We start from the raw sequence: 14,565 nt of genomic DNA on the forward strand, positions 1-14,565 counted from the left end.
AAATGATAGTTTAATAAATGGATCTAAATTTTCTGTTATTGGATTCTTTAAGTGCAAATATCCCTAAAATTCTGGAACTTCAGTTTTCCTTTTTATATCAGTGTTTCATTCTTCAAAAAAAATTCTTGATTGCCTGCTACATGCCACATGCTATGCCCTGTGTATCAAAGATAAACAAGACAGACGTGGCCTCTGCCTTTTGGAGCTTCTGATATAGAAGCGTTGACACTTCACCTCATGGGACCTCAGTGTAGGAAGGTAGAGGGCTGGGACAGCAGGGAAGATGAGTGGGGCTTGATCTCTAAAGAGCTTCCAGCTTTAAAACTTCGAAGGTACTTTCATATAAAACAAGTACTTTTTCTGAGAATATATTCATTTTCTATACTTCAGCTTTGTGGTGGAAGAAACTTGTCTTTGGGCTTTTTACAGACGAACTGAGGCGTAAAAGGACAGTGAAAAGAGTTCTGAAGAAGGACCAGGATTTCTTCCCTAGCATGAGTTCCTTAAGGAACTTGATCTTTGTGTTGTAGTACACACTTGTTGAAGTGAATGTAGACTCCAGCCTGAGATTCGCCACAGCTTGACACGGGCCCTTCCACTGGCAAGTAACATATACTTGTTAGACTAGTATGAGTGAGGGATGTGCCTCAGTTTCTTCATCATGGAATACTCCACATCACAGAGGTGTTAGAGGATTAAATAAACATGAAATCTCATGGAAATGACATATTTTTTAATAGATGTAAATTGCTATCATTATGGAAGCTGTCTTGCTTTGGGTCACAAATTAATAGAGTTGGCATGTTGCGTATCTGATCTGTCACTCCTGTCCTTTACTGTCATGTCTATTCTTTACTGTGTGGTTTCTAGCAAGGCATGTGATACCCATAAAACAATTGGATGGACTAAGCTGTAGGACTTTCTCATGGAAGGGAAGGCTGCTGACTCCTTAGTACAATGCTTGTATTCAGAGTTTCTTTGCTTTGGTACCTCCTTATTCTGTGACTTTTGTGTTAGAGACTGGAGAACGCTTCTTTTGCTTTTATGCTTGCCTTGCTTCGACTACTATTTTTTCTAGTCACACTTCTGTATTATGAGATCTTGTTATCAACCTTGACAGTCTTACGTGACAAAGTTCACCAAATTACGAGAGTTCCAGTTGTTGGAGACAGGCCTGTTCTTCTTGATGTCCTGGAGTACCTTCCTCTTGGCTGAAGCATGGGGTTTCACAGGTAGGTTACTTTTTCCTTTTAATTGTAAACCCTTACAAGGGGGGACTTAGCCAGTGATATTTTTTCTGTGTGTGGACCAACTCCTCTAGTGTTTGAACACACTTGTTAGGGTTGGGATTTATGCTGTCGCTTTAGAATGTAAAAGATTTTCAATGGAAGTGGTTCCTCTCAACAAAGTAAGTCACAACTGAAAATTTTAACACTAAGCATCTAATTTACTTCTATAAAATAAGAGCCTCCGTATAAAAGTTGGGAACTCCCCTTTTATGTGAACTTGGAACTTGTTGTATTTATAGGTGTGGTTGCAGTGTTGTTTTGTGGCATCACACAGGCCCATTATACATACAATAATTTGTCCACGGAGTCTCAACATAGAACTAAACAGGTAAGAGAAACTTTATAGTTTGTGAATAAACTTTTCCTCCTTGCAGCAAAACAAATTTTTTCTTTACTGAAAAATAATCTTTGTTCTGTTCAAAGTGATGTCTGCTCATTTCAACTCCTCTTCTGTTGACTCCAGAAATAGATGGGATTGTCAGATTGAAGGGTGACAGCTTTTAGGGTATAGATAGGTCAGCAGAATAGCCAGGGGCTGTTATTATTGTGGCTCCAGTGGTCAGTCAGTTAGCTTCCTTTCGTTGTTTCCCTTGTCTAATGGCTTTTTTTCCTTCCAGTTTTATTGAGATCTAATTGGCATACAGCACTGTCTAAGTTTAAGGTGTGCAGCGTAATGATTTGACTTACATACATCATGAAATGATGACCACATCATCTCATATAGATACAACATTAAAGAAATAGAAAAAAAATTTTTTTCTTGTGATGAGAACGCTTAGGATTTACTGTCTTAACAATTTTCATATATAACATACAGCAGTGTTGATTCTATTTATCATGTTGTACATTACATCCCTAGTACTTATTTATCTTATAACTGAAAGCTTGTACCTTTTGACCACCTTCATCCAATTCCCCCTCTCCCCACAACTTGCCTTTGGTAACCACAAATCTGATTTCTTTTCTATGAGTTTGTCTGTTTGTTTTGAAGTATCATTGACCCACACCACTATGTTAGTTCCTGTTATACAACATAGCAATTTGGTTTTTTTTTTTTTTTTTTAGCAATTTGGTTTTTCTATACATTTCAAAATGATCACCATAAGTCTAATTACCATCTGTTACCGTACAAAGATATTACATAGTTATTGACTATATTCCCCACACTGTACATTTCATCCCCGTGACTCATTTATTTTGCAACTTGAAATTTGTACCTCTTAATCTCCCTCACCTATTTCTTTCCTTCCCCCACCCCCATCTCCTCTGGCCAGCACCTGTTTGTTCTCTGTATCTATAACTCTTTTTCTGTGTTGTTATATTTCTTCTTTTTTTTGGTTTTTAGATTCCACACATAAGTGAAATCATATAGTACTTGTCTTTCTCTGACTTATTATACCTAGCATAATACCCTCTAGGTCCATCCATGTCGTTGCAAATGGGAAGAATTCATTCCTTTTCATGGTTGAGTGATATTCCATTGGGTATATACACACACACACACCACATCTTCTTTATCCATTCATCTATTGATAGGCAGTTAGGTTGCTTCTGTATCTTGGCTATCGTAAATAATGCTGCAGTGAACAGTGGAATGCATATATTTGCTGAGCTCTTAAGTTCAAATGCATTTTACCCCCACCACGTTTACTATTTTTGACATCATATTTTACATCCTTTTGTTTTATGTATCCCTTAACTACTTATTGCAGATATAGATTATTTTACTACTTTTGTCTTTTAACCTTCCTACTAGCTTTATATATGCTTGATTTATTATCTTTATTGTATATTTGCCTTTACCAATGAGATTTCTTCTTTCGTAATTTTCATGCTTCTAGTTGTGGCCTTTTCATCACAGTGATGTGAACAGGTGGAGGTGGGCAGGCAGCAGGGGAGGGTACAGAGCACCAGACTATAATGTGTAAGCCCTTACTCCCTCAGTGAGGGCTGAGACCCATGTAGAAAGTGAAATCACATGGCAAGGTGGTGTTGTGAGAGTCGTCATGAAGCATTCTGTGCCAGGATAAAAGGATTTGAACTGGATCTTACAGCCCGTAAAGAAGGACGTGTCTTGGAACTGCCATATTTTTAGGGATTGCAGGGTTACCAGTTAGGGCCCTTTCACAGCGTTATGGGTGGGAAGTGATGAAAGTTAGACTAAGGCAGTGGCAGGGACAGCAAAGAAAAATTGGCAGGGTTTGCAGGATGAGGATAAGAATGACTGACTATGGGGATTGAAGAAGGGAAGCTGATTGGAGAAGTGAAGGGGTAACATTTCTGGCTTTTTCTGTGGGACCAGAAAAATGTCATCTCTGCATTTGCTCCCCTCTGAATCATGAGTTTTGGGGGATATACATGAACGTTACATATTTGAAGTATCTGTTTCAATATCTTAGTAATACTCATGTTTTCAAATTATGTAACTTTATTTACTGGACTAACCTTTTAAAATTTCGTTTCAGTTGTTTGAGCTTCTCAATTTCTTGGCAGAGAATTTCATCTTCTCCTACATGGGACTGACACTGTTCACATTCCAGAGTCATGTCTTTAACCCAACATTTGTAGTAGGAGCATTTGTATCCTTTATTATGTGTTCCATTTTGGAAACTTCTTTTTAAATTGAGATTTGCATGGGTTTTCTGGAGGGGTGATTGACAAGAACACACTTAAATATGTAAAATTTTCCTCTGAGTAAAGCAAATAAGGATTTCAACTTTTTTATCAATTCTATTCTATTTCCATTTTTGTTTATCGCACAAATAATACTGACAGATTGAAATGACAGGAAAAAAGGCTCCTGCCATTCCGCCAACCCCAAAAGGTAAAACTGTTTGTCCTCTATTACTGAAGGGAAGAAGGAGAGATTGGATGGTGGGGAGCAGTTTGCAGTCTGTGCCACAGGGCAGTCATTGAAAGATGATGAAAGATGGAAGGAGGCTCACCCACCCCTCCCTCCTTCCCCCCTCCCTCCCCCATCTCTCTCCCTCTCTCTCTCTCTCTCTCTCTCTCTCTCTCTCGTTGAGTTTTAAAAACCCAGCTGAAAAGGAGAAGCTGATTACATGAAAGACAGCAATCAATAGTGCCAGCCTCATGAGAAGGCAGGAGGAGATGGAATCCAAAGCACGTGGGGAGGGGCGGGCCTTCAGTGGGAGGCAGCACAGCTCCGCCATTGTTCCAGGAAAGGGTAGGGTATGTAGAGATGAGGGTACATTTGCAAGATGGCGTTCCTGTCTGATTACTTCTATTTTTATCTGTAAAGTAGGAGGTGAGATCATCTGCTGAAAGTGAGATAGGAGCAGGTGGCCTATCAGTTGTCTATTATATAACAAATTACCCTAAAATTTAGCAGCTTAAAACAACAAACATGTATTATTTCACATGGTTTCTGAGAGTCAGGAATCCAGGAGCAGCTTCACTGCTGGTTCTGGCTCAAGGATCCCTCATGAGGTTGTAGTCATGCTCTGGGCTGGGGCTTCACTCTCTCGAGGCTTGACTGGGGATGGAGGAGCCACCCCAGCCTCACTGACACGGCTGTTAGCTGGAGGCTTCAGTTCTTCTCCACATGGACCTCTCCATGGTGTAGCTCACAACATAGCTTTCCCCAGAGGGGGTGAGCTGAGAGAGCACCAAGATGGAGGCCAAAGTGCCTTTTATGACCTAATCTTGGAGGTGATGTACCATCATCCCTTCTGCCATTTTCTATTGGTCACACAGACAAAACCTGGTACAGTGTTAGCGGAGGCTACGCAAGGGTGTGAATACTAGGGAACCGTCTAGGAGGCTGGCTCCCATAGGTGATAGGAGTTTTGAGGAGAAGGTTTGGAAATAGCAGTTGCAAGAGTGGGAAAGTGAGTTGACCAAAGGAATGCAGTAGAATCGCTGAGCAGTGTTAGGGACCCATTTGAGTTTGAGGAATAAGTATTAACAGTAGAATCAATCTGCCCCGTTGTATGACTTTGTCCAGGAGAATTTAGCTGTAAGCGTGGAGAAAATAGATAGCTGAGTCCTTCTGAGTTTGGAGTTTTGTCAAGTCGGTGCAATGAAAACAGAGGGGTAAGTGAATGCAGGGTATTGGAATGAGTTTTGTTAAGATGTGGCTAAAAAAGGAAATGAAGAAGGGAGAGGACTGACTGATGGAAAAGTAGCAGGATCTTTGGACTGGAGGTCCCAGTGAGGTGGAAGAATTTACCCGGGATAGATGAACATGAAACATTGTGGTCAGAGAGAGGGATGTTTGAATTAGTGATTTTCAAAAGAAGTACTGTTTTTAAAAAACCACCTCAGAATGAAGATTCTGCCAAAAGAGATTGGCAGAAATATTTCTTTAATTAAAGCTCTAAGTAGGATCTGTGTTAGAAAGTGAAGTATTACTGAAATGCCATTCTGCAGAGTCTTAGTCTTCTGAGAATTAACTTCAGGCAAGAAAAGATAAAGCCTTATTCATAAGAGAAGAACCTTAGCTGGAAGACTCCCATGAGATCAGTAACTTCATATCCTGCTAGTCTATGAGAAATTTTTTGAGCAGTCAAGTGGCTTGATCCACTATACTTATCCAGAAACAAGGCTAAATATTCTCTATAGGTTTCTGAGTCTGTTAGGAATTGAAGTTCCTCAATACAGAATCCTACCATGGAAATTGACTCTTACCAGGAGAGAGTTGTTCTCTTGCTGGCTATATTTGTTAGGATATAGGTTTGGTTTCATGTGGCAATGACCCAAGTTAACCAAGGTTTAAAGAGGATAGAAGTGTGTTTCTTTCTCATGGGAAAGTCTGGACTGATGTGGCAAGCTCTGCTCCACAAAGTCATCAGGGACCCAAGCAGCCTTACGAGCATCCTTAGGGAGTTGCCCTTGTTCTTAGGGTCCCAGGTGGCTCACCCCCACCAGAATATGCACACACCACTTCCACCTAACACCGATGGGCTACACCTCCCAGCAGAGGAGGTTGGGTGTCTATATACTCAGATGAAAATTGGAGGTGACGGGGAGGAGTATCTACTACTATTGAGGGAAGAAAAAATAGCTATTGGGGATATAACTAGCGGTCACTGCCACATTGACCCACATGTTTTGTTGTTACTGTTTTATTTTCTTGTTTATTGTTTTTTTTTTCAGGGAATCACTACTTTTAATAACCTTTGGATTCTAAACTAGTTTTAGATTTACAGAAAAGTTGTGAATACAGAAAGTTCTCATATACCCCACACCCAGTTTCCCCTATTATTAACATCTTACATTAGCATGGCATGCTTGTCACAATTAATAAACCAATGTTGATACATTATTATTAACTGAAGTTCATACTTTATTCAGATCCCCAGAGTTTTTCCCTAATGTCCTTGTTCTCATCCAAAGTCCCATCCAGACTGCCACATTTTGTTGAGTCATCATGCCTCTGGAGGTTCCAGTTGACTGTGACAGTTTCTCAGACATTCCTTGTTTTTGATGACCTTTGACAATTTTGAGGGGGTACTGGTCAGGTATTTTGCAGCATGTCCCACGATTGGAATTTGCCTGATGTTTTTCCCGTGTTTAGACCGGGCTTGTGCGTTCTTTGGGAGGAAGACCACATAAGTAAAGTGCCATTCTCATCACATCATGGCAAAGGCACATACTTATCAGCATGTTAATAATGTTGGTGTAAGTCTTAGTCACTTGGCCTAGATAGTGTTTGTCAGGTTGCTCCATTGTGAAGTTCCTCAATTTCCCCCCTTTCTATGTTGTACTGCTTAGAAGAGAGTCACTACAGGGAGCCACACTTAGGGACTGGGGAGTTCAGTTCCACTGCCTCGAAGACAGAGTATCTAGAAAATGATTTGACATTCTTTCCACAGGAGATTTTTCTATTCTTCCCCATTTATTGTTTTAAGCTATCACTTATTGATATCAGTACGAACTCATGGATATTTATTTTATACTTCAGGTTATAATACAGTACTTCTTTTAAAATTGTGTTGCTTGACCTGTTCCAGCTTTGGCCACTAGAAGCTCTTTCAGTGGGCTCCTGTGTCCCTTGTGTTTTTTTGTTTTGTTTTGTTTTTGTTTTTGTTTAAACTTTTGTGAGTGCTTCCTCACTTTCTGGAACTGTAAGGTGCTTCAGGCTCATCTTATATATTTTCTGCCCCAGCCCTAGAATCAGCCATTTCTCCAAGGAGCCCTGGTTCCTTTTATTGGGGAATGGTATTAGAAACCAAGATCTGGGCTCTAGGTATGCTCAGTGCTACTGGGTGTCCTGGCTTCTAAGCCCTTCCAGCTGACAGAGAAGGAATATATATGTATATATTAGCTCCTGAATATGTGTGTATCTATAAATATTTACGTAGGTAGCCATCTGTATTTCTATTAAGCCAGATACCAATGTCTCCAACCCTAATCCGTTACCATGTGGGTCATTCTAGCCTCCTCCCCTGCTGATCTGTGAATCCCCATTCCAATAGTGGGAAACCTGGCTCCCACCTTCTACCATCCATTACTTAACTGTTCCATTCCAGCATGCATAGTAATATCAGGATTGTTACCTAGTGCTCCCATGGGAAGCAGCTTTATCAACGAGCATATAATGCTTATGTGCAGTTCCTTTTGCCTTTAGTCCTACAAACTCCACCCATTTCCAAAGTCACTTAGGTCAGCACTGTTTTCCCCCACCTTCTTTTGTTTTGTTTTTTTCCCACCTTCTTTTGTTTTTAATCTTAGATTTTCCTTTATATTCCTTTCAGAAAATGAGGTGGAGATTGTATTGTAACCCCTGAAACCAAAATTGTATTTTAAAGCAAGAGTCTCTATAGAGAGCAAACTGGAGAAAAAGACACTAAAATTGGTTTCTAGTTAAAACCATTCTTAATTCCAATTAAGCCTTCCCTTTGAAGCAGGGTGAAGGTGTAAACTCAGAGGAGTACATCAAGGTCAGCAGGAATTGCAGTGGTATGAGGTGTTTGAGCTGCCCTTTGTTCTGAGGAAGCAAGGGCAAGTTTAGCCAGTGTTACTCTTCTCCCTACCAACATTGTCAGTTAAGATGAACTAGACTGTTATATTAGTAATCTTAAGGTTATGCCAAAGAAGCTCTGTTTTTAAACATGTTCCTATTCATCCAATGAATGTCCTGTATCTTAGACCTGCACTGTCCAATTTGGTAGCAACTAACCACATGTAATTATTTAAATTTAAGTTAATTAAAATGAAATTAAATGAAAATTTCAGTCACACTAGCCACACTTCGGGCACTCACCATGTTGGACAGTACAGATAGAGTACTATCGTGGCAGAAAGTTCCATTGGACGGTGCTGTGTCAGACAGTGGAATCTAAAGGCTGTTACAGGGAGGGGAAAGGGTAAGCTGGGACGAAGTGAGAGGGTGGCGTGGACATATATACACTACCAAATGTAAAATGGATGGCTAGTGGGAAGCAGCTGCATAGCACAGGGAGATCAGCTCGGTGCTTTGTGACCACCTAGAGGGGTGGGATAGGGAGGGAGGGAGGGAGACGCCGAGAGGGAAGAGATATGGGGACATTTGTATATGTATAACTGATTCACTTTGTTATACAGCAGAAACTAACACACCATTGTAAAGCAATTATACTCCTGTAAAGATGTTAAAAAAATTTTTTTAATTAAAAAAATAAGTAAATAAATAAAGACTGTGTTACAAACTGAGCTCCTGAAGATAGTGTTTCACCATCTTGAAGGTATAGTGTAAAGAATGTTAATAATAAAAAGAATTATCCTTAACCTATTAATAATTTTAGATTGCTATTTTCTTGGGAAGAGCTGCCAATATTTACCCCTTGTCCCTCTTACTTAATTTGGGTAGAAGAAGTAAGATTGGATCAAATTTTCAACACATGATGATGTTTGCTGGTAAGTTATAACTCCCTCTCTTGCTTACTCCAAGAAACAACTCACAGTGCATACACCAGCTTGATTTTAGATGGAAATGATATGCTGGTAATGTGAGACTCCCTTAAATATTAAAGTTGCAACCTCCAGTAGAAAATTCTTTTTAAAAGTGTGCCATTCCCTTCTATGGGAATTTTTTCATGTTCTGGTTCCAAATTCCCAGTTCGGAACTATGTCACATGTAGTGGAGGAGGTAAAGATGACGCATTTTCACACAAAAACCTGTATGTGAATGTTTATGGCAATTTGTAATTGCCAAACCCTGGAAACAGCCCAACTATCTGTCTTCCAGCGAGTGAGGGAATAAGCAAACTGTTGTACATCCATGCCATGGAATGCTCCTCAGCACTAAAAAGAGCAAACTAGTGATACACACAACAACATGCGTGGACGTCAGAGGCATTGTGCTGAGTGAAAGAAGCCAGGCTCAAATGGTTACATACCATATGTTCCATTTACGCGACATTCTCAAAAAGACAAAAGCCCAGCGATGCAGAGCAGATCAGTGGTTGCCAGGGTTTGGTAGGGTGACGAGAGGTTAGACTAAAAAGAGGGTAGCACAAACGAATTTGGGAGAGGGGCGATGAAACCGCTCTGTGTCTCACTTGTAGTAGTGGTCACACACCTCTATACATTTGTCAAAATTCATGGAACTGTACACCCAAAAGAGTGAACTTCAGTGTAACTAAATTTTAAAACAGGTTTCAAAAAATTGTTAAATGATCAATGCCTGTATCATCTACTAATTCTTTTTGTATTTGTTTGTATATACTTTTGTATGTTAAAATATATTATGTATTTGTTCATGCTCTTCTAAGGTCTCAGAATGTGCCCTATTTCTCTGAATTTATGAAGCTCACATTGTCCTTCTTCCATTCCCTTGTAGGCCTTCGTGGTGCAATGGCATTTGCCTTGGCCATTCGAGATACTGCCACTTATGCCCGCCAAATGATGTTCAGCACCACACTTCTGATTGTGTTTTTTACTGTGTGGGTGTTTGGTGGTGGTACCACCGCCATGCTGTCATGCTTGCATATAAGGTAAGTAGTGAGGGGCCCTCATTTTAATATTAAAATATAATGTGGGTTGTTTTCTTTTAATCATGAGACAATTTTGAGCTTTGACAGGTCCCTAATATTTCATTTCTTCCTTTTAAAAAGTATATAACATGTAGTACAGAAAAAAAATGGAAAATATGCAAAAGAAGAATAAAAACTGTTGTTAACACTTTTGAGGGCTGTCTTGACAGACCTCTTGCTGTGCTTTACATATTTTTTTTTAACAAAAAGGGGCAACACTTCAGGTACTCTTGTAAACTGATTTTTAAATGTAACATAGCATAGACATTTATGTTAGTAAATATCATTATTTTAGTGGCTGCATATATTATAATTTATTAACCAAATCCCTACCATTGGACTTTTGTACTGTTTCTAGGATTTTGCTGTTATGGCTAACAATTGAGGATTTTGCTCTTACTAAGTGTGAACGTTTGTAAATGCATACACCATTGTGCGCTTATCTATTTCCTTAGGATGCATTCCTAAAAAGTGGAATTGCTTGGTCAAGGGATATGCCTCTATTTAAGGTTTATGATCCGTATTACCAGACCAGATCAAAAATTTTCTTACATTTGCAGCATATGAGACAGTCCGGTTTATCCCAACCCCAATCACAACTGGATATTGTCATTCTTTCTCATCTTCATGATCAGCATGGTTTCTGACCTGACAATCCAAGGCCAAGGTTGTGACATCTTAGTCTTGAATGCACACTAGTTAATGTATTCAACTGGAAAGCTCCCTTGTATCTCAAGAGTTTTGCCTTTGTTTCCATGGGTATAGCAGTGTATGTTGCTAAAGCCTTTGTAGATTTTACTTCTGTGTGGCTGTAACTTCATAGACCTTAAGAGCTACTAAGCTTCCAGCATGTGTAAAGTTCATTAGAGAAAACAGTATTTCACATCTTATAGAATCTGTTCTCCATTTTTTTTCATTCTATTATGCCTTTCTCTTAACACTCTAAATAGCAACCGGCGCTCAATCAGACTTTGAACGTTGTTACTGCCTTTCTCTCCCTTTACTGTTCAAATCCCTTTCTTACAATTCCTGTGCTGTTATTGTAGATAATTGAAAATACACCAAAATAATGTTCTTGTAACCCTGATTATTACTTCAGGGAGGACCTGGCGTTTGTTGAGCACCTACTATGTGCTAGGCATTGTGCTAGGTACATTTTACATATTTATCTAATGACAGTTGCTCCATTTTACAGGTGAGGAAATAGAGGATTAGAAAGTTTCTAAGTTATTCAAGGTCATACATATCATTAAGTGGTGGACAGAGGAGCCTCCAGTCTCACTTAATTTCTCCTAGAATGCTGCATCAAGAAATGAGGGTGGTCCATTTTCGAAGGATTAAACTCCTTTTTTCCCTCAAGAGCTTGTAAATGAAGGCTCTTCCTTATTCTACTAAGAACAACAAAATTAAATGTAAGATAATTTAGGAAAAATAACACTCTTAAGTGGAGTCTCAGTCTTTAAGTAGAATCAGTTCTCTTCCCTAACTGCCTTCCACATAAACCAAACCAAATACCCACGCTTACCCGCCCCACCCCCAAAAAAACCCCACAAAAACCTACCTATTCACATAAAGTCGAATGTACCTCACCAGCTTTGCAAGCTTTTTGGCTCCATCTTGCCTGTCCTGTAGCATAGTTTGGCATTCAGTTGTATCCATTACCTTACAGTCTTAGGTTAACTCTTGTTACTGTTGTTGTTGTTTGGAGGGTTTTTTTGGCCTCTTTTCAAACAGAGACCAGAATTTAAGTTTTTCTTACCTCCCCCCAAATTTGTCTAGTACAATTGTGAGGATACTAAAATGTCCTTCAGGTTTAAGATTTATGCAGGATCAGACTTGACTTTGAGTTCTTGCCCCTTCGTTTAGTAATTCTGTGATCTTGAGAAAGTTCTTTAACCTTTCTAAGCCTCTCCCCATTGGTGACGTGTGTGATAGTACCTGCCTCCCAGGGTTGTTGTAAGGATTCAGTGAGCTAATATCTGTAAAGCCTTTTATTCACTCATTCGATAAATACTGATTGAGAACCAACTATGTGCCGTGGTGCTCTAACTTAGTGGTTCTCAACTGGGGGTGATCCCCCCCGCCAGGGACATTTGGCAGTGCCTGGAGACATTTTTGATTGTCACAGTCTAAGAGGGGAGGCCAAGGATGCTGCTGAACGTCCTCCAGTGCCCAGAGCAGCCCTCACAGCAAAGAATGATCTGGGCCAAGATGTTGGTAATGCGAAGGTTAAGAGACCCTGGTCTGGAGAGGTGCACTGATAGTTATAAGATAGAAAAGGTCCCTGGTCTCATAAAGTCTATACTGTGGTGGAAGAAGACAGATAGTAAGCTAGCAAGTAAATAAATGAAGATGACAATTTTAGATGATGTTAAATGGTATGATGGCATACAAGGTACTATGATAGTAGCTGGGGATAGATGTATTTTATAGGTGGAGATCAAGAAAGGTCTCTCTAAGAAGAAGATATAACAATTGTAAATATTTATGCACCCAACGTAGGAGCACCTCAATACATAAGGCAAATACTAACAGCCATAAAAGGGGAAATCAACAGTAGCACAATCATAGTAGGCGACTTTAACACCCCACTTTCACCAATGGACAGATCATCCAAAATGAAAATAAATAAGGAAACACAAGCTTTAAATGATACATTAAACAAGATGGACTTAATTGATATTTATAGGACATTCCGCCCAAAGACAACAGAATACACATTTTTCTCAAGTGCTCATGGAACATTCTCCAGGACAGATCATATCTTGGGTCACAAATCAAGCCTTGCTAAATTTAAGAAAATTGAAATCGTATCAAGTATCTTTTCTGACCACAACGCTATGAGACTAGATATCAATTACAGGAAAAGATCTGTAAAAAATACAAACACATGGAGGCTAAACAATACACTACTTAATAACCAAGTGATCACTGAAGAAATCAAAGGGGAAATCAAAAAATACCTAGAAACAAATGACAATGGAGACACGACGACCCAAAACCTATGGGATGCAGCAAAAGCAGTTCTAAGAGGGAAGTTTATAGCAATACAATCCTAACCTAAGAAACAGGAAACATCTCAAATAAACAACCTAACCTTGCACCTAAAGCAATTAGAGAAAGAAGAACAAAAAAACCCCAAAGTTAGCAGAAGGAAAGAAATCATAAAGATCAGATCAGAAATAAATGAAGAAGAAATGAAGGAAACGACAGCAAAGATCAATAAAACTAAAAGCTGGTTCTTTGAGAAGATAAACAAAATTGATAAACCATTAACCAGACTCATCAAGAAAAAAAGGGAGAAGACTCCAATCAATAGAATTAGAAATGAAGAAGGGGAAGTAACAACTGACACTGCAGAAATACAAATGATCATGAGAGATTACTACAAGCAACTCTATGCCAATAAAATGGACAACCTGGAAGAAATGGACAAATTCTTAGAAATGCACAACCTGCCGAGACTGAACCAGGAAGAATAGAAAATATGAACAGACCAATCACAAGCACTGAAATTGAAACTGTGATTAAAAATCTTCCAACAAACAAAAGTCCAGGACCAGATGGCTTCACAGGCCAATTCTATCAAACATTTAGAGACGAGCTAACACCTATCCTTCTCAAACTCTTCCAAAATATTGCAGAGGGAGGAACACTCCCCAACTCATTCTATGAGGCCACCATCACCCTGATACCAAAACCAGACAAACATGTCACAAAGAAAGAAAACTACAGACCAAATCACTGATGAACATAGATGAAAAAATCCTCAACAAAATACTAGCAAACAGAATCCAACAGCACATTAAAAGGATCATACACCGTGATCAAGTGGGGTTTATTCCAGGAATGCAAGGATTCTTCAATATACGCAAATCAATCAACGTGATACACCATATTAACAAATTGAAGGAGAAAAACCATATGATCATCTCAATAGATGCAGAGAAAGCTTTCGACAGAATTCAACACCCATTTATGATAAAAGCCCTGCAGAAAGTAGGCATAGAAGGAACTTTCCTCAACATAATAAAGGCCATATATGACAAACCCACAGCCAACATCGTCCTCAATGGTGAAAAACTGAAACCATTTCCACTAAGATCAGGAACAAGACAAGGTTGCCCACTCTCACCACTATTATTCAACATAGTTTTGGAAGTTTTAGCCACAGCAATCAGAGAAGAAAAAGAAATAAAAGGAATTCAAATCGGAAAAGAAGAAGTAAAACTGTCACTGTTTGCAGATGACATGATACTATACATAGAGAATCCTAAAGATGCTACCAGAAAAACTAC

General features: G+C 39.3%; 1 protein-coding gene across 2 annotated transcripts in view; it reads left to right on the forward strand.

Moving 5' to 3' along the window:
- The window catches only part of SLC9A6 (solute carrier family 9 member A6), a 54,619-nt gene that overhangs the window by 20,882 nt on the left and 19,172 nt on the right, over positions 1 to 14,565 (forward strand). For both annotated transcript variants that reach the window (XM_082445477.1, XM_082445476.1), the window contains exons 8-12: positions 1,127 to 1,232; positions 1,529 to 1,617; positions 3,755 to 3,868; positions 9,038 to 9,149; positions 10,075 to 10,228. In XM_082445477.1, coding sequence (XP_082301603.1) covers positions 1,127 to 1,232; positions 1,529 to 1,617; positions 3,755 to 3,868; positions 9,038 to 9,149; positions 10,075 to 10,228 — 575 coding nt within the window. The remainder of the gene's footprint in view (positions 1 to 1,126; positions 1,233 to 1,528; positions 1,618 to 3,754; positions 3,869 to 9,037; positions 9,150 to 10,074; positions 10,229 to 14,565) is intronic.

Source organism: Balaenoptera physalus (genome assembly GCF_965194825.1).
Source record: "Balaenoptera physalus genome assembly, chromosome: X".
NCBI lineage: Eukaryota > Metazoa > Chordata > Mammalia > Artiodactyla > Balaenopteridae > Balaenoptera > Balaenoptera physalus.